The sequence below is a fragment of the Pezoporus wallicus genome, unplaced genomic scaffold (assembly GCF_028554395.1).
Source record: "Pezoporus wallicus isolate ANWC-B61680 ecotype Strahan unplaced genomic scaffold, APGP_CSIRO_Pwel_v1 contig_1583, whole genome shotgun sequence".
NCBI classification, from domain to species: Eukaryota; Metazoa; Chordata; class Aves; order Psittaciformes; family Psittacidae; genus Pezoporus; species Pezoporus wallicus.
Window position 1 is genome coordinate 2,889,633 of NW_026637266.1, and position 24,671 is coordinate 2,914,303.

At 40.1% G+C, this 24,671-nt stretch overlaps 1 protein-coding gene across 2 annotated transcripts in view; it reads left to right on the forward strand.

The window, feature by feature from the left end:
* SLC9B2 (solute carrier family 9 member B2) overlaps nt 1-20,247 on the forward strand; it is a 24,344-nt gene extending 4,097 nt beyond the window's left edge. Inside the window, exons 1-12 of one of the 2 annotated variants that reach the window (XM_057404607.1) lie at nt 1,853-2,101; nt 4,949-5,051; nt 6,704-6,887; nt 7,834-8,004; nt 10,712-10,854; nt 12,991-13,118; nt 13,997-14,172; nt 14,703-14,809; nt 15,940-16,089; nt 18,198-18,306; nt 18,511-18,647; nt 19,593-20,247. In XM_057404607.1, the coding sequence (XP_057260590.1) occupies nt 4,959-5,051; nt 6,704-6,887; nt 7,834-8,004; nt 10,712-10,854; nt 12,991-13,118; nt 13,997-14,172; nt 14,703-14,809; nt 15,940-16,089; nt 18,198-18,306; nt 18,511-18,647; nt 19,593-19,832 (1,638 nt within the window). In that variant the 5' untranslated portion in view covers nt 1,853-2,101; nt 4,949-4,958 and the 3' untranslated portion in view covers nt 19,833-20,247. Of the gene's footprint in view, nt 1-1,852; nt 2,102-4,948; nt 5,052-6,703; nt 6,888-7,833; nt 8,005-10,711; nt 10,855-12,990; nt 13,119-13,996; nt 14,173-14,702; nt 14,810-15,939; nt 16,090-18,197; nt 18,307-18,510; nt 18,648-19,592 lie in introns of those variants that run through there. The other variant, XM_057404606.1, reaches the window with a different exon arrangement.
* The last annotated feature ends 4,424 nt before the right edge of the window (nt 20,248-24,671 follow it).

Consider the following 24,671-nt stretch of genomic DNA (forward strand, 5'->3'; position numbering starts at 1 on the left):
TTTTTAAAATTATTAAGATTTTCAGTATTAACTGAAACATTAATAAAAATTATTTGATTTCAAAGATGATGGAACATGTCTAGCTAAAATCAGACTTCTTATTTTAGTATCTTAAGTAAATGTAACATTTACAAATGAGACAGTATTGTGGATGTTGGCTTCCTAAGGTTCATTTTTGGCTTAACTTTCACCCTTAATCGTGGTTGGAAGCATTCTGATCTTGTGTAGTTTGTTTAGGGGGGTTTTGAGTACCCGGTATTTCAAAAAAAGACCCTGCCAGCCAAGGAAGATTGAGCTGAGGCAGAAATCCAAAGTTATCCTAACTGGTTCCACTAATGTTCACTGACATAAATTCAAATGTTAAGTTCAGGCTGGCAGGATACCATTTTAATGGTTTTGGGGTTTTATATGAAGGCCAAAGTTCCTCCTCTATAGTAGGTGTTTTCAGACTTACCTTGAAAAGAGAATCCTCCCACTGCAGTAACACGGGAAACTTGCATTGTGTATTCTGAAAATATAATTAAGAATTTCAGAGAAAATGCATTATACTTGTTGCATATTGAACTTTATTAACATTTCTAAGTTCACTGGCGACTGTAACACACAGATGCTACTCAGGAAATGCTGCTTTTGTCAAAGAATTCCTTCAATAAAAGGAGATGCCATTTGCTTTTTATGTTGCACTAAAAGCACAGGGATACGGATTTTCGGTGGTAGTGGAGAAGCTGGTGGACCAGGAAAAAGAAAGAAAATGGGCGGAGATTGCTGTCATTTGCCTTACTAGGAAAGTTCTTCATGGATGTATTAACAGCTACAACGCTGAAATGCGTCCAGCAGACTTGCTGGAATTATTAAAGGAGAAGGCTTCTTGATGCTCTTGTGACCTCTTAATTCCGTGGTCTGTTTTAATGCAAATGGGTAATTATTTTTTTTCCTTCCACTCCAGTGATAATAGAGGAATTTTTTTACTTTTCAGATTGTAGGTCTTTTGGGAGGGGTGAGGGGGGAAGAGACTTCCCTGATTCAGAGTCCATTTTAACATTTTAACTGATCAAAACCCAGTGCTTCTTTCTCTCAGTGGACTTCACTCTGTGTAATACTACTAGGAGCAAAATAGCAGCATGTTGCGTTTGAATCTCCTTTCATATAAACCACAGAATGTTTTGGGTTGGAAGGGACCTTAAAGCTCATCCAGTTCCAACACCCATCTGCCATGGGCAGGGACACCTTTCATTAGATCAAGTTGTGCAAAGCCCCATCCAACCTGGCCTTAAACACTGCCAGGGCTGGTGCAGCCACAGCTTCTCTGGGCAACCTGTGTCAGTGCCTCACCACCCTCACAATGAAGAACTTTTTGCTAGTATCTCATCTAAATCTACCCAGTGTAGTTTGCAAAATGAGATTGTGAGAGTAGGTCTGTCATTCCCTCACATGCATGTACGGATAAGGTGGACACACTTTATGATTATTTAAGAAGGAGACATACTTGCGTTTCTTGATGTTGGTTTGGTTTTTTTGGTCTCCTGCCTTCCCTAGCGCAATTTTTTTCTGCATGTACCCAGAGCAGAATCAGCTAGAGATCCTTACGCTTCCATTGCACCTCAGCTCCAGCTGCAGCATTGTGGTCTGAGTAACAGGACTGTGCGTGGCTTCTTCCACGGGAAAGGCAGCGTAGAACACAACCTTCTTAATGCCCGCAGCTTGCAGGGAAATTACATGTGAAGCGGAGGCTATGTAAGACACGCAAACCTACTTCTTTCTGATCCGTTGTCCTCCGGGACACTGGGGGGTTAGGAGATAGCAGGTCACAGCGCCAAAGGGCACGAAGGCGCCACACGGAGGCTTTGGCCGCGGCCTAGTGAAGCCGCGGCGTTGGAGGAGGGCCTGTAGCTCCAACAGCAGCAGGGAGGAGGAGCCGGAGCCGGCACAACGGTGCCGCTTGCTGCAGGGTGCGGGATACCGCCACATCGCCCCGGCGCTGCGGGAGCAGCCCTGGCAGAGCTGCACGGCGAGCGACCCCTTTCCTGGCGTCCCGCCATTCCCCAGGGAAGTCCTCTGCCCCTCTGCATCGCCATCGGTGCGGCTGGAGGCGGCAGGAGAGGTAAGGCGGGAGGCTGCGCAGGGAGGCGGGAAGGAGGGTGTGTCACTTACCTCTTTGTGGGCGATGGTGTGTGGTTTGGGTTTCTCGTTTGGTTTTGTTTTATTGTTATGTTAGTTGCTCTGACAGTATTTGTGGTATTTTACTTGTATCCTTGTCTGTCCTGTGTGTGTACAAAGCAGAATGTTCGGGTTGTTCAGCCTGGGGAAGAGAAGACCCTGGGGAGACATTATTGTGTTCTTTCAGTACTTAAAAGGGGACTTTAAAAGAACTGGGGAGAGACTTTTTAGCCTCTTATGATGAGGTGTAATGGTTTTAAACTAAAAGAGAGAAGATTAAGGGTGGATGTGAGGAAGAAATTCTTTATGACTCTGGTAAACCACTGCCACAGGTTGCCCAGAGAGGTGGTGGATGCACCATCCCTGGAGACATTCAGGGCCGGGCTGGATGTGGGTCTGGGCAACCTGATCTAGCTCATTGCAGGGGGGTTGAACTGGATGACCTTTGAAGGTCCGTTCCAACCCTGTTATATGATTCTATGACAAGTAACCAGGGCAGTAGAGCTAATAATACAGCCATCTGCACATGGCCCCTGACAGCTATTTCTTCAGCTCTCCCTCTCTTTCCTCATCCCTACCCATTAAAAAAAATAAAATGAAAAGCTCTAATATAAACCTTTCTAGTTTCAAAATAAGGAAAGTATATTTTACAGGGAGGTACTAAAATAAGCCTCTTACTGGCTGGTTTCCATGGTGCAGACCTTAATCTTGTGGTATGAATTCTACTCCATGATTTCTCAATCACTGATTTTTGTCTGCATAGGGGTGAAAGTTTGAAAACAAAAAAAAAAACCCAAAAAAACCCCACAACACAAAACACAACCAAATGAACACCAAACCCCATGACTACTAGCTACTCACTCTGGTCTCATTAATCCAACCGGCTGTTGCTTGAAAGTAGCAGTATCAAGAACCTAAGAGGGTGAAGATGTGCAAAACAGTCAAGGACAGCACACACACTGTCAGACCCCTCATTCACACCTTGAAACTTCCTGCTAAGTGGAACATCGAATATCCTTGCTTAATCAAATACCCTACTCTGAGCTATGCATTTAGGACCTGAAGCTGTTGAGGTGGACTTGGGCTTCTCAGAAGTATTAATGTTTTTTTTGTCAACAACTGTGTGATCTCAAGAACTGGGATGTTGCCCATACACAGCTGGATGGAGAACGATATCCTTCTGTCCCTTCTGTCCCTTACCCACACACTCTTCAGAATGACAAAATTAAGTACATATACCCTGAGGAAATGGTAGGTGGAAAGAAGGAGGGAGGCACTGGTATGTTGCTCATACTTCCTATTTCAGTTAGTATACTGGCATTCATGGATTCCTAGCCCCAGTAAAAGGATTAACAATCCCCTGGGGGGGGTGGGAGGGTGGGGGGGAATATATCAGTTAAAAAAACTTCAAGACCACAACTGGTTCCACAGGAAGTAATTGAAAATATAAAAAAGTACTGGAGTTGGAACAAACGAACATTTTACATTTAAAAAGGAAAGAAAACAAAACTATTACCTTAGAAGACATGGAAAGTGTTTGCCTATGGCTCGGTAATCTTCCTCTGTGCCTTGGCCATGTCTCAAGCCAATTTAATATCAGAACAGCTCAAACAGAACCACCCCGGTGTTACAATCGCCTCTGTCTTTGCTCATGGCACCAATTGTTCTCAAATATGAAGCACGTAATTATAAACTGAAGGCTTTCTAATTGTGAGAATTGGCTCTCTGGCTTGCTCCCAGCAATCTAGCAAGGAAGGAATATCTTCACCCAAAAGTTCTGCTTAACTTGATCAGTGTTTCTGTGGCCAGAGCAACGTAAAAGACTTCCAAAAAATTCCATTAGCACTGAAATGTAGTTAGAGAATATATGCACACCTTTACTGTCTGTGACTTTTGCTTACCTGCACCTGTGAAACTACAGTAAACATTCACACAAAACCAATTCCAACACACAGAACAGTGCGCCACCGTATCTCTTGTTAACATCTATGGGACAAGAAATAGATCAGTTAGACTAAGTACAGTGAGTTACCCACAAACAACTCGGACCTTATCTCTTACTGTTAGAAGTATCTCCATGGGACATAAGCAGTAAGAAAGAGCCATGTTTTATTAGCTTCATCTGATTATAGAGTGCCAGTTGTGCATAGGAATGATCTTCATTCAAAGAGGCATCTTCTCTTTAGATATGCAGTCAGCGTGTTTGTGAATAATCGCATCTAACAGAAGCATGTTCTTGAAAATTCCCCTGAAAATCAAGCTGGATCTGGTCAGGTTTAAGTTACAGAAAAAGCGTCCCCTTGTGTGTGTGCTTTAGAAACCACAGTTGTTGCTCTTAGCTTTATGAAATGGTTGCTTGCAGTGCCATGCACACAGAGACTCTGACACTTTCAGAACTAATGGTCGTGGTATGTGGAATTGACAGCAAATAACCCTTATGTTGCACTAATAGGAGGTACAAATATATATGTATATATGTGTGCATTTATATATGTATATACACATAACAGCCATTCTTTTAAGGAGGAAATAACAGGTTAGTACAGATCACTGTGATTCTACAACTCAGACTTTTTAATTCAACTTTTTTAGTGCTTCACTTTGTAACTTTAATACTGTTCTGTTAGTTCCTGTCTCGTTTTTATATATAGCATACACAGGTATGCAAAAACCATTAAATTCCAAATACCTGATCTATGGGGAAGGAGGGAAAATCACTGAGAAACCTTTGATATGGAAAATAGCATTACTTGCTTCTCTCTAACTTTTCTATCTTTGTTGCTTTCCTTAGGTTTGCAACAATGGTAAAGGAGGATACTGTAAAAGACAATGAAGATTTTGAGCCATCAGTATGTGAGAGAAATGGCATGATTCCCTTGCATAAGCAAAGTGAGGTAATTAATTAGGGTCTCAAAGTACAATTTCAGTCAGAGGGAACTTTTTTCCTTTCCTTTTTCTTTCTACATACGTTAAAATCCCTACATTGGAAGGGAGCACAGAGAGAAACCTTCTCAGCAGGAATTTGTTACAATTAACAAATGTTCAGGTTTTTTAAGTCTGTGGTATGTTCGATTGCTGGAAATCAGTGGTTGCAATTTCAGCTTTAAGTGGCAAATGCATCAGCTTATATTTTACAATCAGCTATTTAAGAGAATTTTTTTGACTCAAAATTGCTTCTTTGCTTTCAAATTGTGCCTGTCAGTCCACTTGCTGAAAGTTGTTCCTGCATGTCTTCCTTATCTAAGAAAAATAAACACCTCCACCAGTTTTAAACTTCTATAGGCATAATTCCAGTGTTCTTGGAAACTTCTGTGGCTTTGAAAAAGATTTGCTGTAAATGCAAGGAAGAATAAAGTTCTTAACTTAAAAGGCACTTCAGAGCAAACATATAGCATTGACTGGAAAGGTAAGTACTGTATGGTGTGTCTTTATACACACCGGTAGCTGGCAATCACAGGGTAGGTAAACAAGTAAATGCTGAAAGCTCACAAGATTTGTGTTCCAACTGTGACTCTGAGTAAGGGATATATATATAGAGAGAGAGACAGACAGGCAAGACAGAAAAAATTAATTGGAAATGTGGAACTGTGTTACTGGAGGAGGGCCAAACCACAGTATAGGCAAGAATTTCATGTCCGTGCTGTGACAGTGAGATGACGTGAAGGTGAATAATCATAGGAGAAGGCAGATGATTAACTTGTCAAAAATAAGAACCCTAAAAATGAAGTGAGACACATATCCAAAAATGGTCAAAAAGCGCTTTGGCTATGAAGATGGATAAGTAGATGAATCACTGTAAGAGAACAGCTTCAAGGAAACATTCTTCAAGGAAATAACTCCTAGGGTAGTATTTCTCCATCTCTACCTTGACTTACCAGTTTGACACTTCCAGCAATGGATCATGTAAGTAATGCTTGCACTGGACAGCTGTTCTGTTTCTTTCATCTCTAATCATAAATAGTTTTGTTATTTTGGTTCAAGGCTTTGCAACAGAAATTATTTAGGAGTTATATTAAAGACGCTGTCTCACTAGAATGATGCTTATCATTAACTATATTGTGAAATCTAGACTGGAAGTGGAACCTTATCAAATTGTTTAAAATATTAACAAATATTTAGCTTGTATACAAGTCAACCTGAACTTGGCCTGTTAATATTTCTTCATCAAATATGAACAGCTGCTATTTGTACTGGGACAGGAGTCCTGTCAGTTGCAGATAAAAAGGCAAATGTCCCAGAGTATTTCACATGGAGTTCTTTTTGGCATGCAAAACCAAACACATCACCAAAAATCAGAAAAATACTACAAAGTTGGACCATTCCTACGGCAATAGTTAAAAGGCTGTGGTATATTGGATTGCTGGAAATTAGTGGCTGCAATTTCAGCTTGAAGTGGAACTAATTAACTAATGTAATCTGTAGACAGTGTGGAATTCATGAATCATAGCTGATTTCAGGTCTTGTACTGCTATATAGTAGTATACTGCTATACTGCTTCAGGTATATACAGTGCTGTTTCTGAGGGAGTCTCATTCTTTTCCTTCAGGAGGGACCAGCAGTAGATGCCAAAGGTACTGGTGGGAATATACAAACAGAAGAAACTGCTCTCTTGAATCACTGTGGTCAGCAACCTCTGGAACCAAAGTCAGGGTCTTCAATACCTGCAAGAACATGGAGCCAAATATTTACATGTCCTCCTCAAGGTTTACTGTCCCGAACAGTGACAAATGGTATGTACCAGAGTCTAGTTAAAACAAAAAATGACAAATGAAAATACTGATTTCTCTGGATGTGATAATATTTGTCCATTGTCCTTGAAAATAACAAAGGGAAATAGCTATGGTTTACATGTTTTACTTTTGTTTCAATGTTTTAGCAGGAAAAAAAAAACCAAATCAGGTGAAACAAAGGTTTGAATGTGTATTTTTTGTTCCTCCATCCTCTCTTGTGTGTTTAGCATGACAGGTGTGTTTTTGCATTGCAAATTGTTTTAATCAGAAGAAAGACCTCCCAGTTCTCGTCTTGGTAGTTTGTTTTGGTGTGGGAGCATCAGGATGATTATAAACACAGTAGGATTTTTGTCACACTAGATGGCTTTTTGTTGAATTAAGGCAACAAATATGAGACTTGGCAGAGATAACTTCTTTTGTTCCTTAATACTGTAGGTGTATAAAGCCAAGAATCCTCCTAACTACATGGAAAACTAACCCATTCTGTTTAAGATGTGCCCTACACTGAAGGCTCACAGAAGAGAATGCCTGGATAACCAGTTATTTAAGACTTTTCCTAACAAAAGACACTTCCTTCTTACTGCAGTTTTGAAGTAGCCGAAGACATGCAAAGGCAAGATAAGTTAGTGAAAGTCTTTGCTTTAAGTTCAGGACCTGTTAAGTGCTTTCCACAGTGGCCCCAGTGCTCCCTCAGTACTTTCTGGTCCCTAATGATGTTCCTAGTACCATTTTTTAAAGTATCTTAGCATCTATAAAATCAGAACATCAGTTTAGGGAGCATCAAAGATGAATTAATAATATTGTTATGATTAAGCTAATTTTAAGTGATTTTATTTTTGAAAGTCAGGGTACTGTTTTCATTAGTAGAAAAACAAAAGTGGTCTAATAGCAAACAAAGTCATCCCTGAGAAATGACTAAATATGAATATTTATTGTTTTATTCCAGTTGCAGTCGTGGTCCTGGTTTGGGCTGTGGTTTGGTCCATCACTGGGGCCGAGTGTCTCCCAGGTGGAAATCTGTTTGGAATTCTGTTTCTTTATTTTTTTGCTGTCATCGGAGGGAAAATTTTTGGATTCATCAAAATACGAACTCTACCCCCTCTCCCTGCTCTTCTGGGTAAGATATCCTTCCTTCATTTCTTCCTACCAATTTGAGTGGTTTAAACTGTCAAGTAGCACCTGCATGCTAGGTATGTTTGGATTGGGAGTAAACAAACTGTGTCATACTCAAAATCTGTAGCTTTTCCAAGTGACTTTTATCTGGTCTTCTCTGAGAAGGTGCAAAATTCCCCAACCTGTCTCAGGTGAAATTGCCTGTATGTTACTAAGGCTCTCTTTCTAATTCTTTGGGGACCAGAGAACTGTATACCTACAGATTCTAAGATTATTTTCCTTCAGTCCCCTCTGTCACAGTTACTTAAAATTTGGGTTTAATGTTACCAAAAAGGATTCTTAATTTAGACCTGCTATTACGGTAGAATAATTAATTCATAAGGAAATCATTGCTGAGCAATTTTGCATGTATCTTGCACAATGAAAGTGATTTCCAGAGAAAACACTACAAGAATTCCCTATTACTGGTAGTCCAAAGCAATTCCTTTCTCCTTTCTTTATCTCAAAATAACTGAAACCTGAGAAAATAAAACTGACCACAAGGAGTAATTCTTTTGAAGAGAGTTATTTTGAATCAATCATAACATTTTTTTCATATACACATCTTATTTTACATAAAAATACAAAATAGAAAATGATGTTAATTCTGGCATCATCAGAACCTTTTCAGACTCCCTTCCTAAAGGAGGTTTTGGTTAGACCAGTACAAGGTTGTGAAGTGCTGCAATGTCAATGAAGCTGAAAAATGAAGCTCCAGGTTCTTCTCACCAGCTGTATACTATCCCCTTACCATGCTTAGTGCATAAACGAGTAAAGCTGTTGACAGACAGTAAAATTTCATGGCACAGTAGGCTACAAATACCTGCCTGCAGTGCACAGGTGAGATTTTATAACCTGCACAGCTGGTATTGTGCTTCCCACAGTAGCACTGCTTACAGAAGGGCTCGATAGCATCATATACAGCTCTGTCCAGGTAGAATGTGTGTTCTTGCACTGCTTAGTTTCATAAGTGAGAATAAATTCAAATGAGAGGGAGGGAAGTTTTGCATGTTGCATATCTGCCTGCAATGACATGAATACAGAACGTAACACACAGGGATTCTGCCCTTTCTTGGTAAACAAAGAGAAAAAAAAGATAAAACAAAAAAAAAGATCTGACCGTTTGGATTCTGCTTTTTTCTTTTTTAAATTAAATCTGCATCAAAAAATTATGAGTTGAGCATGAAACTGCTTGTCAGACGGGTAATCCTGAGCAACAGAAACTTAAACATGACAGCACACGTCTGTTGAGTTGCTTAGGACAGAGTTCATCATTCAGATCCCCAGTCTTTGAGGAAAAATGAAGAAATCTGTAAGTCAGAGGAAAAGATGGACAATGTCTTTGAATACTCGCTTTCACACTGGTAGTACAATTCTTGTACTCTTACGTGCCTTTAATCCACTTCTGCTAGGTGCAGGTGAGTGTAATGTGGATGGCTGAGCACTTAAGCACATTATAGTGAGCCTCTGTCTCAGGAAGAAATGGAGTGAAATTGCTACTGAAACAGTCACCTAGTATATTTTAGGTACACATTGCAGAGATGTTTCTGTAGCAGGCAACATGGAGCAGAACAGTGAAGATATCCATTGAGGTGGTTTTTTTTGATTTGTTGGGTAGATTTCTAGATCAGGGTAGCTCCAGTGATTTGGACCTCATGCAAACATTGCAAAGAGCATGTGATCATTATGCTAGCCTGATATAACTGTCATGAGGCACATTAGTTATCCCATTTTTTTTCCTGGGAGGTGGTAGAAAGAACAATGTCCAAAAATTTAGTAAGTTCCGGGACAAATCAAGTCCACAGCCAAGGCTCGCACCAAGCTGGGACCAACCTGAGCAGTGTTTACTTTTCATCTTTTTTTGTTTCCTGTTTCTTTATATGGCTAATACAAATTTATGACACAAAAATGTATGTTTGAATCATCAGGCTCTACAAGAATCTCTGCAGATCTACATTTCAAGTCAAACTTCCCTGTGCTTTTCCGTGTCTTTCCAGAACCACAGTTCCAGTAGCTTTGCAGGAAGTCTGATTAGGTAGCTTTGCTAATATTTGTAAAAAGTTGGATCTTACAAGTAGCTGAAGTAGAAGATAAGACCAAGTTCCTGATTTTTCCCCCTCTTTGCATAAAAGTCATATTGCCAGAGACTTTTAAAATGTCTGTTAGCTGTTTTAGATTGTATTTCCCAATGAACTCAGCATTACAGTTCCTCTGATACCTGCATTTCTTACACCTAAGAGGATTTTTAATGACTTCCAACTTCTGAGGTAAATACACAGTATTAGACAATCTTCCTCTTTTCATGTTAAAACAAGCTAAGAAGAAAAATACCTTTAAGGATGCGGAGGGGTCTTTGCTTAATGGCAAGAATGACCTGTACCTGGTGAACAAAGCTGAATTCTGGTGACTCGCACTAAAGCTATGTGTCAGCATCCTGTGGATTTATTAATTGGTGATCTAGTGTGTTCTTAGGCCACTTTCTTTGTTTTAAATGTGTCTCTCTCTTTCCGTGCTTTAGTCCCCATTGTTAAAACATGGTTAATAATTCAGAACATTGTTTCTTCATCTCTCATCAATACATAATATGGTGTCTATTTTTAGAATGCTATGCAAGCTTTTCTTGTGCAATAAAAACAAATAATTTGACAGGCACTTACTTGCTTTCATTTAAGGGATGCTACTTTCTGGTTTCCTGATCCGAAATGTATGGTTCATTAGTGACATTGTCCAGATAAATCTGCACTGGTCGGCAGCACTGAGAAATATTGCTCTTTCAATTATCTTGACCCGAGCAGGACTTGGCCTAGATCCAAAGGTATGGCGACAGCTGTTTGTGTGAAGCAATGTATACAACAGCCCTCAAAAAAAAAAAAAGTTAATAACAGTTCAGTATTTTTATGAGAACCAATTAAGTCTTAAAGGATCTGCAAATTAGCTCATAGACCCATAGCATGGTTTGGATTGGAAGGAACTTTAAAGCCCGTCCAATTCCAACCCCCTGCCATGGGCAGGGACACCTTCCACTGGACCAGGTGGCTCAAAGCCCCAACCAACCTGGCCTGGAACACTGCCAGGGATGGTGGAACCACAACTTCCCTGGGCAACCTGTTACAGTGTCTCACTACCCTCACAGTAAATAACGGAAAGCGTAGTTTTTATCGTATAGTTATATGTGTGTTAATATTGGCAGTTGGGTTTGTGAAGCAGGCAGTCAATCAAAAAACTACGTGAAGAAAACTGATTTTATGACCATTTTCCCCTTGCCTTAAACAAATTTCCTGAATTTTGTGACCAGACCATCTCGAGGACATGTACCCCCTGGTTTGTCAGAAGAGTTTATGCTCCCTGCCAAGCTCCCTGTCAGTTTATACTGACAAACTAAAGCAAGTAATGGAAGGGATCCCCAATCCTTGAAAAGGAATGTTGCTTTTGTTTTGTTGTTGGCACAAATCAAAAAAACCCAGCCAACTAAAACATCCAAACTTGTGTGGTTTTTTTTGACTTACTTATTTCTTTGGTTTTTTTTTTTTTTTTTGAATCATTGCCATTTCAATGCAAATACATTACTGGCAACCATGAGTCCTGCTGCACTACAGAAACAATGCTTCACATCACAGTTAGGGTTTTTTGTTCACAGTGAATTCCATAATGCTCCTGTGAACAAAAACATAGCCTTCCTCTGCACACCATGAAACCTGACATCCCGTAAATTAACAAAGCTGAGGTTTTGCTTAAGCAAAATCAGCTGGCTGAAATAAAGCTGTACTGTATTGGTCCCTATCCATTTAAGTTAAAGGGACCATTTAAAGTTCATAGAAAACTTAGGTCAAGTATAGCTAGTTCAGAACAACTAAAATGATTTTACTTAACCAAGGAAGACTTGGGAGTTGCCAATGCTTCAGGTATTTAGAAAAATAGGGTGTTGTCATTCTTGAAAAATACCTGGTTTCCTAGATGACGATTGTCTCTTTTCCTAAGACATTGAAGCTTGTATGAGCATCGTGTTACACACAGCTTGGATGCCCAGTTCTGGGAGATGGCTTTTCTTTATATTCCATGACAACTTTTTTTTTTTTTTGCCAAGGGAGCTTCGTCTTTTGACTCATTTTTCTCCCACGTGGCAATCGAAGCTCTGGAGCAATGCTTTGATGCAGTTACAATGGCTCCTGGTGTAATTGAAGCTGTGAAGACAAAGATGTAGGTTGCTCTGGTAATTCCCAGCCCTAATTATGCTGGTAAAAAGTGTAACTCACTGAATTTGCCCCCGCCACCCCATATGTCAAAATTAGGGACCTGTCCTAGCAGAGTCATGTTTGTGACTAACTTTTAAAGGCAGCTGTTACATGTAAATACTCTGGTTTAGAGAAATTTTTTAATAGAAGTTGCTGAGCCAAATGGAACTTAATATGCTCTGGATATCAAGTGAGAGACAGCTGGAAGAAATGCTTGGCTCCTTGTGCCAAGTGTATGTGGTTCTACAACTTTTCATGACTTACTGATGGGGGAAATTTTTTTTTGGGGGTGATGCTTGTGCAACTTGTGGGATTATAGCAAATTCTGCTGTGGGTGGAGCAAACGGCCTCAAGTAACTGTGGGTAAGTCAGCTGTGTTGAGGGTGTACTTTTCAACTGGATCCCTGTCCAGCCTCTCACATTTACCTTGCTCTGCACAAGAAGCCAAATAGAATTTTCTGCCCCTCCTTCCTGTGACATGCAGGAACCTTGATGGCCCTAGATTCAGTGGGTTTCACTGCCACACTTGGAATTCTATATCCAAATCCAGTTGCACTTGAGCCTGTCTCAGGCTTAGGCCATATAAAGCTGGCACATCCTGTACTGCAGCTTAGAGAGGATTCTTTTCATGAACCATGTCAGATTGTACATTAATTTCCTCTCTATAAAGACAAGGAAGGGTACTGAGACTAATGTCTGAAAGTGTTTGTATATTGCAGGCTCTTAAGAAGCTCAAAGCAGTCTGTTTACGGCTTTCCTTTGGACCATGCATCTCAGAAACATGCACAGCTGCTGTTTTTGCCTACTTGCTCATGCATTTGCCATGGCAGTGGGGATTTATTTTAGGGTAACGTACTCTCTTTTCTCCTGTATGACAAATGTGTCTGTTTTCATGGTACAGTTAAATGATCCAAGTGCAGTTAGTTCTCTGCACCAAAAGGAGACCTCAGTTTAATGCCAGTTAGTTAGGAAACTGTGCTTAGGCCCCATGATTGTTTGCTTACCATTCATGTCTGGCTCTGTGGCTAATTTGAAGGTCACATTTCCAGGCTGTGGATGAGTACTTGCATCATTAATCTTCTGTGTTTGTGATGTGAGCACTTGAAGAAGGCTGGTGTGACCATTGAGTCTTCAATCACAACACAGAGGGCTTCTAGGGACAGAAAATGATACCATAATTTGGAGAATTTGCATGCTGGAATTCAGAATTTCCTTGTACAGAAATGCACATAGGACAGTCTTCCTGACCCAAGTCAAGGATAAGGATATGGCATGTTATATTCTGGAGTAATATCCTTAAAGAGGAAACCTTTTCCATCTGTTTCTATCTAAACTGGTAGAATAGGTCCAGATGCATATACTGGAGCAAGATGGATGAACTCCTACTACGCCACACATTGATTTTTATGAGAAGGAACTGGGCTGCTGACTCATAAGCATGTCTAGACTAGGTTCCTAAATGGGACAATTAAGACATATATCAGGGAGCATAATTGGCCTGCAGTGTAGACTCAAGTCTTAGAGCCCTTTATTTTTAATACTATTGAGTTGGGCAGGAAGAAAGAACCTATTGCAAATGTGTGTAGAAATACCCCTGCTTGTAAGGAAAATACCTTATGTAAAGACTTGTTTATTTATGCTTTAAAAGAATTGGGGTCAGAACATTCTGAGGTTTTTCAGTTCAGTGCTTTCTTTTTAAGAGAGGCTGAACCTGTGTGTTTTCAGTTTTGTTCTAGGTGCAGTCTCCCCTGCTGTGGTGGTTCCCTCAATGCTGATTTTACAAGCTGGGGGATATGGGGTGGAGAAAGGTGTCCCAACTTTGCTAATGGCAGCCGGCAGCATTGATGACATTCTGGCTATCACAGGCTTCAACACCTGCCTTGGAATAGCTTTCTCTTCTGGTATGCTGGTTAATCTGTGTGTGGTGAAATCCAGAATAAGCAGTGATGTTTTAAAGAACATGTGCTCTGTTATGACTGACTGGTTTGTAAGTTAATGACATCTTCTTATAAAGTTCATGTATGGACTTGAATATTGAGAGGGAAATTATTCATGATCGAAAGTCTTGATGTAACATCGTCTGCTCTGAGTTGTGGGTCACAACAATTTTCAGAGAACATTTTTCCCTCTCTGCTCCCTTAGCTGCCAAGTCTTGCCCTGCATTCCCAACATAATGCTTTCAAATATCCCTGGGTTTGGCAGTGTTCTTGGAGTTGCTTTTTGTTTACCTTCTTTCTTGGCATGAACTTCCAGAGAGAGAAAGATGCACTATCCAGTTCTTTCAGGGCCATACATTCCATCCTGAACCCCTTTGCCCCAAGTAATTTAAAGCAGACACTGCCCTGGAATCACCCTTGTAGGTATACAGTGTGGTTTGTGCATGAAAAGTCTATGTATAGCTTACTGAACCCATTTTTCTTTTGCCAAATAGGTTCTACTCTGTACAATGTTCTCCGTGGGGTACTGGAGGTTGCTGTTGGCATAGCAGCTGGGGGGATTCTGGGAATGTTTATTCGATACTTCCCAAGCCACGATCAGGTAAAAAACCAGTAAAAAGCTCTTAATGAAATAGAGACTCTTTGATAAGGGATAATGTTCTTAACTTAGTAATTTCCAAGCTTCACATGAAGCTGGTTTTGGAGAAAGCTGTGTACAGAGCTAACAGCTTTCAGGTTGCAAAGCCTATCTATCAAGTGAGGATGCGTGTTACAGGTAACTTTACTGCACCAGTAACTATGTATGATCTCATAGTCCTTCCCAGTGGAGATTTTGGAACTGAGCTCACTACCCTGCTCTCATTGAAGGTGGTGGAATTGTCCACACATAAAGGAGAAAGCGTCTGATACCCATTTCAGACAGCAAAATAATCATCAGTTAGACTGATGTGTGACACATTTACTTTTGTAAGTGTAGGCCTCTTTCCAGTAGGCCTAAGATTAAAAATGAGTAAAGCAGACAGATTGTAGGTGTTAAGTGATGGGGCATACAAGTAGTGCTAATTACAATGTGTTACTTTCAATGAAAATCAAGCCTGTCTAAAATGATAGATGAATTTACCATCAAGGGGCAATTAAGCAAATAGAAAATTGTGGAAGAAAGTAGATATGTTCTGGACTACCTAATCTCAATTTGCAAAGCATCTGTTGCCCTCAGTGGGACCAAATTTTCTTCTTATCAAATACCACAAGAAGATACAGGAACTAAACAGATGAATAGAAATGGGCAACAGTGGAAGAGATATGTCTCCTGCAGGACTGGATCAAGACCCATCTAGTGTCAAGGATTTCACCTCTCCTTGGATAAATCGTTCTAGTACTTGAACACACAGGTAGAAAAACCTGTTATCACAGAGTTGAAGCAGGGCTGTTAGAACAGAGAATCATATTCCTTGTGATAAAAAAAAAGCTTACTGGCAGTGAGACTTTGGATGGGCAGAGGATAGAAAATATTACATTTAAAAATTTTAAATTTCTTAAGAATTAATGTCAAAAAAAACCCCTCTCAATCCAGCAGTTCACATCTTACTTGAAAACTTTGATTCTTTCATAGTGGTTAATGACAATTTCTGTTTTCAAATTGTTCCCTTCAAAATCATCAGCAGACACCTTTTTCCTCCATTTCTAAAAGAAATTTACTTTTTTTTTGTTTGCTTCTTTCCTTGGCTGCAGGTGTCTCTGGCATGGAAGAGATCATATTTTGTACTTGGGCTGTCCATGTTTGCTGTTTTTGGCAGCATCTACTTTGGCTTCCCTGGATCAGGAGGGCTCTGCACATTAGTCTTAGCTTTTGTTGCAGGTGTTGGATGGTCTGAGGAAAAGGTAAATGTTTGCATAAAGAAGTGTACCATAGCAAAACCCTTTTGTGTGTACAGCCTGACAGGAGTTTGAATTTCTGTCAGGGGTGATAATGATGCATTTATGAAGCCTTAGGAGGGGTGTGGATTAAAGAAAAAAAGCATTCTACATTTATTTTGGAAGTCTTTAACATTTAACATTTAGCATGACAGAAAGTTATGTGAATATATATCAATACAGAGCCTAATATACTGGCAGAGAAATGCTCACAGACTTGTCTTAGACATCTTAAGCCATTTAAAGGAGATTTATTGTCAAGGCACTTGACTAGGAATCCAAAGCTTTATGTCCCAGCTCTGAGCGTCTGTAACATTACACTGTCATGTTATGGTAAGATTTACAAACAGGTGTCCAAAATACAGTTGTGTGCATGGCCTGAATACCCTGAGGTTTTGTTACACAGTTTTGGGGTGGTGAAATGGAAAACAGTAATTAAGCATCTTCTCTCCTCTTTCCCAAATTTCAGCCAGTGTATTCCAGAGAAAAGAGAGCAGGATACCCACAATAAAGGGTGGTATAAGGCCGTATAAAAAAAATACAAAAGACTGCTTTTTAGTTACTTTTTCTTAGCTACTAAGCCTGCTTCCTCTTACCTTTGCTGCCACACTGCATTTCTTTACCTCTCACTGTATGTCTGCCTCTTTTGCTTGATATCAGCTACACGAGGGCATCTTTCTCTCTACAGGTGTAGCCTTGAGACATGCAGTAGGAGAAGGGAAGGAGAAAGGGGATCAGATAGGGGATCAGATATAGCAGAGCCCATGTTCTTATCCCCATCTAGACCCTGAGTTCAGTAAGATCTCAAGGTTTGTTAAAACAATGAAAAAGAAACCATGGTTTCTATTTGGAAGTATTACCTTGTTGTCCAAGTTTAAAAGCAGAAAAACTCATCTTGGGACTTAACCACTTAAGGACATTAGATCTGATAAAGCGCTCTATTGGAAAGCTTTTAAACCATTTCAGAAAGAAGGACCTTCTGCAGTCTATAAATGCTTAGTTTAAATTATTTTGATCAGTGAATGAAGTTTTCTGGCCTTAAGGATGTTCTTTTCAAATACCTTAGCTCTTTTCTATCAGGTACAGTCAGAGATTTGAAGGTTTTCCTGCTGAGCTTCTCATCACCTCCTACTTCATCCTACGTCCTCCTCCTTCCATCATCCGTGGTGGAAGTCACTTGGAAAATACTGTCCATGGAGAACAAGGAACATAGTACCTATTGGTGGAACAGTTAAGTGGAGAGTAAAAAGACTGAAAGGATGCCAGCATCTGTAAAGAGTTTTTGGGTTTGTTTTTCTATTTTTAAAAGAAGGGTGAGATGACAAGGTGAAATGAGGCAAATAAAAAAAACTGTTTAGCAGTCTGTACATCTTCACCCTGCTCTCTCTAAGGTTACAGAAGTTTCTGTGTTACAATTTTCTACCATTCTGTTGACTGAAGAACAGGAAGACTCCTGTTTATCCTGGCAGCAGTTTTTGGAAAATTGTTAGACGTAAAATTCAGATGCAAGGAGAAAAGACAGCATTGCCCTTATACAGGGCACACTTGAAAGTTCAACTTTTTACTGGTATGGGATTTCAGACTTGCTCAGTCTAATTTTGCTCCTGCTCACATGGAAAAAGGCCTCTTGAGTGCAGCACAAGCAGGGTTAGGTCTTAACTGAAATTTAGAGGTCTGACTGTGCTCAGACACAGATGGAAGAACACATTTAAGCATGCAGTTCCCAAAGGCTCAGAAACTTCATGGCAAAGCTGTTCAAACTACAGTGTCTCCCTAAATACTGACACCATCTGTGCTTTTATTTTCCTCCTCTTGTCTGTAAACTGCTCTGTCACTCTTCAAATATCAGTGACTTTTATTTCTCTTCTTGAGATAATAAGCATTTATTTACTGGCAGAACTACACACTCTGACCTTCAAAAGGTACACAACAGATTTTGAATCTTTTAGTATTAGCTCAAAGGAGAAGCAATTCTGGACAATCTTTATGATACATTTTCACTTTGATTAATTAAATCTTATGTCTACTTGGCCGTATTTTTGTGAATTTATTTGTTATTTTTGTTTTCATTCCAGAAAGAAGTAGAAAAAATTGTTGCTGTTGCATGGAATATCTTTCAACCTTTTCTTTTTGGTTTAATTGGTGCAGAAGTATCTGTTACATCTCTTAGGCCTGAAACTGTTGGTAAGATCATCCAATAATTATCCAGCTTTAATATCTGTAAGGAAATCTAAAGCCAAGCAGCTGACACCCCCCCCCCCCCCCCAAAAAAAAAGAAAAACCAAAAAAATGAAAGTCAACCCCACTTTAAAGCTATGGTTTTAGGAGCCTTATTGCTCTCAGACACCTATGCACAAAAGTACTGAGAAGTGTTTGTCTTTGTTGCAGGACTCTGTGTTGCTACATTGGGCATTGCCCTCCTTGTGCGAATCATAGCAACGTTCCTGATGGTGTGTTTTGGTGGGTTTAATTTCAAGGAGAAAATATTTATCTCATTGGCATGGATTCCCAAGGCCACTGTCCAGGTAAGCAGTTCAACATCACTTTCATTCCAGGCTAAATTAGTTGTCCTTAGCAAAGCTCCTTATAACTAGCACAGTAATAAATAGGGAGAGGATCAGGCTCAATAAAAGCAGAGTGTAGATACGGACAGTTCATATTCTAAACCACTGCTTGAAAAGTGCATGGACAGCCTTTTATGTGAAAGTTTTTTGCTTGCATCCTGGGTTGTACTCTTAATAAATGACAGCAAATTGTACATATAGGAAATTTAACTATTTCTCAGCTATTGCACATTACTGTGCCTTTACATACAGGTTCTAAGAACTTTCAAAACAAAAGTGCTTCCCTCTTATACATGAAATGTCTGCAGGAACAGTCACATCAAGAGGCTTAGAATGGGTTTTCAGTTTGTGGTAAGGGGTAGTCTGACAGCCATATGGATAGAGAAGCCTCAGGCTGGCTGCATTCTTTCTTTATTTCAGTGATTGTTAAGTTATTTAGGTGTCACCTAAATAGCATGATTAACTGCAGACAAAAATTAATATTCCAAACAGGTAAGGATTATTGCAAAATTTGCAAACTATACTTTCAGAAGCTGCTGCTAGCTGACTGTTGTCAGGATGCATTCTGTGGTATTTTAACAGCTGCAATGAAGAATACACTGGCTCATTTCATTAATCACAAATCTTCCAGAAATGTAGGTAAGAGGACAGCTAAACAATGTTCTTCATGGGAGGGAACCATCCAGATAAACTCATTAGCATAGAAAATTCAAAGTGTATCCAAGCAAAAAGTGTTCTCATAGGTATAACATTTACTTTTTTATTTACTGTCTAGAAATTAATCGACTCAGTGTACTACAAATGTCAAATTTATGCTAAATATTGACAGATGATTAGTTTCCTTTTTTACCTCTTTCAGTGCTAAAGGCTACTTGCTCCATTTCACCAGTGTTTTCTTTCCTGCAGGCTGCAATAGGCTCTCTTGCCTTGGATACAGCAAGAAGTCATCAGGATGAGCAACTGGAAAAGTATGGATTGGATGTACTGACAGTAGCTTTCTTGGCTATCTTAATCACTGCTCCAGTTGGAGCTCTGGTTATTGGTTTGGCAGGGCCCAGACTTTTGCAGAAGGCTCAGACAAATAGCAAGGAGGATGAGGAAGGTGCTGCGGTTGGAGAAGAAACAGAGGCCTGTGAGCCTTCGTAAGATGGACATCTACAGGAATATGGCCCTTCAGCCCTTATGCTTCTGTTGAGTAAACACAGATGTCTGTAACCTTTCTGGAGGAAACCAAACCAAGTATCAGTTATGTCTGCTATTTTGAAAGCAGCCGTGGCAGAGTTTTATGAAATATTTTTATGTGTTGATAGTGCCTTAAGAGATAAAACAGCTGAACATACAGTGAATGGGCTGGCCAGGCAGTGAGTCACTGAGAAATTAGCAGTGAACAGTTACTTGAAATATGTGGGTGTGAGGTCAGGATCAGAATTGTTCAGGCACAGAGTTGGAGTTACGAGGTGGAATATAAACAGGAGAGATTGGAGATTAATGTGAATAACTTCTTGATGGTTGAAACTAGGCCGTGAGATACCAAGTTCAACTGCTCAAAGAATGCAACTCTCTGAATGAGAGACTGCTGGCATACAGTGAATGAATCCTGCCATGGGTTGGTGATTCTCTCTCCTTCCTCATTCAGGTTCCAGAACGTGCCTTCTCATATTGCTGTTCTTCTTCAGCTCATGTACTCCTTTGTGCCTTGAAAGGACTGTCAGCTCTGGTCATAGCAAGAAACAGGAAGTGGTACTTAACGTGCTGAAAGAGAGCTAGGTCCTTCATGGGCTGTTGTAATGGAGGTGTTGCTGGTGCTAGTAGAAAACAGGACTGAGCTTGAAAATGGCATGAGGATTGTGGGGAGGCTGTAAGGACTGGGAGAGCGTTGTACGGGATTGAGATGGCTGCTTCTTCACCTGCGTTCCTCAGCCTTCACGCAACATGATGTCAAGGGAGGGAAAGCCAGTTCTTCAGCCACTGAGAGTGGCTGTGTTCTGGTACTGGCCACTGCAGGACAGAGGTAAGAGTTCTTAGGTGGGGTTAGCTGACAGGGCAAGGCCAAGGTGGCAATGAGTTGTCACTTTCTTCCTCAGTTCCTGTTGAGCAACTCAGTGATAGCAGCAGACCTCAAATCAAGATTCCTAGGTCAGCTGGGATCTCCTATTGCTTTGTCCTAAATGAATACTCATCTGGCTGAGAAAATGCCATGATCCAGCCCCTCTCACGTCTGCTTTTGGACAATTACAGCAAAGAAAACCAGGTATTTGCTACAAATATAGCCAGAGGTGCTCACTTTTCCAAGGGGTGGTTTGCTGAATTGATTGTGGAGAGTGGAGGCCTCTAAGACTTCCCAAGGTATTTTTGACTCTGACTGATGCAGAAAACTGATACACTTTAAATGAATGACCTTAAAAATACAGTGTTGAGAGGGGATTGTTCAAAGTGAAAGGAGCTTCATTCTCACCTACCTTCAGAAAGGCTGCTGTGTGAAGGCAGGTGTCATGAGGAAGCTGCATTAACACCACAGTGCTAGCACCCTCAGTACATACCCCCAGATACTATGGGTCTTTCAGAAAAAACAAGTTTCTCTGTGAGGCTGTGGATCATAGTAATGACTGACAATTGTGTTAAGTATCTTGCCAAAACATTTCACCAGGGGGAGCAGAAAGCTCAAATATGGTATTCTTCAGTGTATTTAATATAGATGTATCCTGCAGAGTCAGCTGCAATACAGTACACATCTGATACTCCCATTCTCAGAATAATTTCTCCTTGGCTGTTCTAAAGCCAGAAGTAAACCTCCTCAGTTGACTGAAATCCTGCTCATGCTCTAGCTGTGGTATTGGTTAGGGTTTTGTATTGACAGGTACCAGCAGACCTTTCTCACTCTGCTGTTTTGTACAAGTAACTAGCTCCAAGTAGGTCGTTCCCACCTCCACTCTCAGGCATGGAATCAGCACAGCATCACTCAGAAACTGCAGGTTTTCATAGAACAGTTTGTGTTCAAATGGACCTCAAAGACCATCTAGTTCCAACCCTATGGGTTTTTTAGCAAGAATGCTACATTGTGCCTGTATTCAAGGTGCCTCAGTGCATATATCTGCACTACAGCCAGAACTGAACTGAACTCATTTTACAGGCTACTGTGCAGAATATATTTGATGTGTCTAGATCATTTTGGCATTAGTAAGAAAGAATTAACCAATTCTGTTTTAGCTTTTACAATTTTAATATGCAACACAAAAATGTCAAACTTTTAAAAGAAAACTACCTAAAACTGTATTATTTACAGAGTGTTCGTGTATGCCTCTGTATACAGATTAATTGCACATCAATAAGTATGCCTTGGTATATGCTTCCTCTTCCAAGCCAAAAAGGAAGCTTCCTGAGAAATATTTTATCACTGTGAAATTCCAGCACAGTGATAAAACAAGGAAATTCTTTGATAAGTTCTCCCCAAACAGTTGTCAAGAACTTTGACATTTTTTCACCATGTATGCTGCTGTTCTCTCTGATTCCTTGGGGAATGTACAATCTTCAGTTCAGTTCATGTTTGTCCCCCTGACCAGAAAGGAAGATGCTTTCAAACTACACATTGATGAATGGTTAGGGTGCTGTGCTGGGTGGTTATTTTATCAGCCACTGACTTCTGTGCCTGTTCTGCCTACTTTGCATGGCTAACAGAGGCGCCCTGTTTCTTAAATAGGGGTAGTTTAAATAGGAGTTTATTTTATTTGAAATCATGTCTGTAAACCGAACTGATGAGGGAAGATGGTGTTCAGTTCATCAGTGACTGTGTATAAAATAATTTTGAGTAGAACTTATAGGAATAAAAGCTTTATATAGTTCACTTTTCCATAAAGCTTTATAAAAAGTAGACTCTTCCTGCAGAGAGGGATCACTATGCCAAATCTGGAGTCTGTTCAATAGCAGGAGTGTGACATGTAGGGATTACAGCCCTTTTAAATTTAAACACACCTTTAGCATGCAGGCAAACCTCTGACAAACAGATGATAGCCTCTAATACTTGCTCACCATCACAACAGCATCTCATAAACTGGATTTATTGTGCTTCCTTCACCAAACCGCACTCTCAGTTTATTCATTAGCTCACTCCCACCATTCCGAGTGCTTGAATAGCTATACCAATGAAAAGCCCCATGATCACCTCTAATCTAAACAAAACTGAATCAGTTTTCATTGCCTTGCCATCGTGTGTGGATGTTTCTCACAAGATTCCTTTTCCCCAGCTTTTATTAAATCTTCAGAAAGAATCGGGTTGAAGCTATTACCCAGACCTGCAGATCTAAAATGAAAAGCATTAATGCTTTGTATTGCTCCCCTCCTTACCTTCCAGAAAGGAATAAAACACCTGCATCTTGTCACAAAAAGAAATGATGGTTGGTTTTTTTTTAATAACTGTGATGACAATTTCAGCTGATTTTAAACAGCAGCTACCTTTGAGACATACACTTTCACTTGCTATCAGGCATTGTGTGGGTGAAGTCATGACATTTAAGACCATTTACCTTTTAACAAAACACCACAAAATAATTCATGAATAATGAATGAATTCAAGCCAGTAAAATCTTTATGCCATGCCAGTCTCTTATTTGCAGGCAATAAAATTAGAGCATAATGTGCAATAAACTATAACCAGAGAAGTCCCACTGTCACGCAGACATAATCACTGACATAATGTGGGAGAGCACTGAGCACAGGGTGTGTGCAGTTCCAGAAGATTCACAAGAACCTCTGCAGCAGAAGGGTCTGATGGCACAGTGCATTCCTGGCAGCCAGCAACGGGCAGTTACACCACACAGCATATGGGACAAAACAGAAATTGGCTATCTGCAAGCAGAGAGTCTCACAAACTGGGGGATGCAGTGATAATGTAATTATCATCCCTACTTTCTCTTTTTCAGCCAATCTGGTGTTTTAGGGAATTCAGACTGAAATCTAAACTGAACTGTGAAACACTTATGGTGCAATACAGCCACAAAACAATGAATGATAGTTTCTGCATTTTGGCTTTTAAATAAATGGAGTGCAGGAGATCGGATTTTGTGCCAGCCACCCTGCAGTTACATTTACTTTGTCTAGTAGTTGCCACAAGTCAGACACCTTTCCCTAAATGTATTTGGCATGCAACTTTATTTGTAATCTAGTATAAGTACTGTTCAAATTCATCATGAAAATATCACTGTTCTTGTAAAAGGGCATGTCATGACATGCCAAGTTCAGCTTCCTCTGACTGTGCATCAAGACTGGTCTACTGCCTCAGGGCTGGCCTTAATTAGCATTCAGGGAAAATTTATCCCTTTGTGTGGAGCTTTCAAATCAGATTAGAAAAGTCATCCAGTGGCAAGACATGACCAAGCACATCCCAGCTGGTAATTGGTTAAACTCTCTCAAGCACTGGTGAGATACAGGGCTCTGCACCCACGTCAGTTCTTAGCTATCTCTTCCTGTAGACTTTAGGCAGATAATTTGAAACTAATAGTAAATTCTTTTGAAATTTTCTACAGAAAATTCTGCAGCCATAAGTGCCATTAGTACCTTGACAGATTCTGGAATGTGAGGAAATGATCATTTATCTTACTTGTGACCTTCACTTCATTATCTTGGAGAAATTACTAAAATGTCCTTCCTATGAAGGAACCGTGACTGAATGCTGCTATTGCAACACTACAAATGTGTTCCATTCCCCTCCAGGCATAAGCAAAACTAAATAACCCCGCTTGTTCCATAGCCGCAGCTGTAGATAGTTTAGCAGCAATCTTATCTAACAGCAAGCAAGGAGAAGTTAAGTACATTATCAAACCATGCTAGAGATGGAGTCAAGAGGTTAAACGTTACACTGTCTTTCACCTTTTACAGGACCTTTGTGGGAGAAACAAAACCAATTTTGCCGTATTGCTTACTCTTAACAGGGTTTGTCTGAGTAGAGCAACAGAAGTGAGAACAGGACTGATGTATGTAGTTTAATTCCCA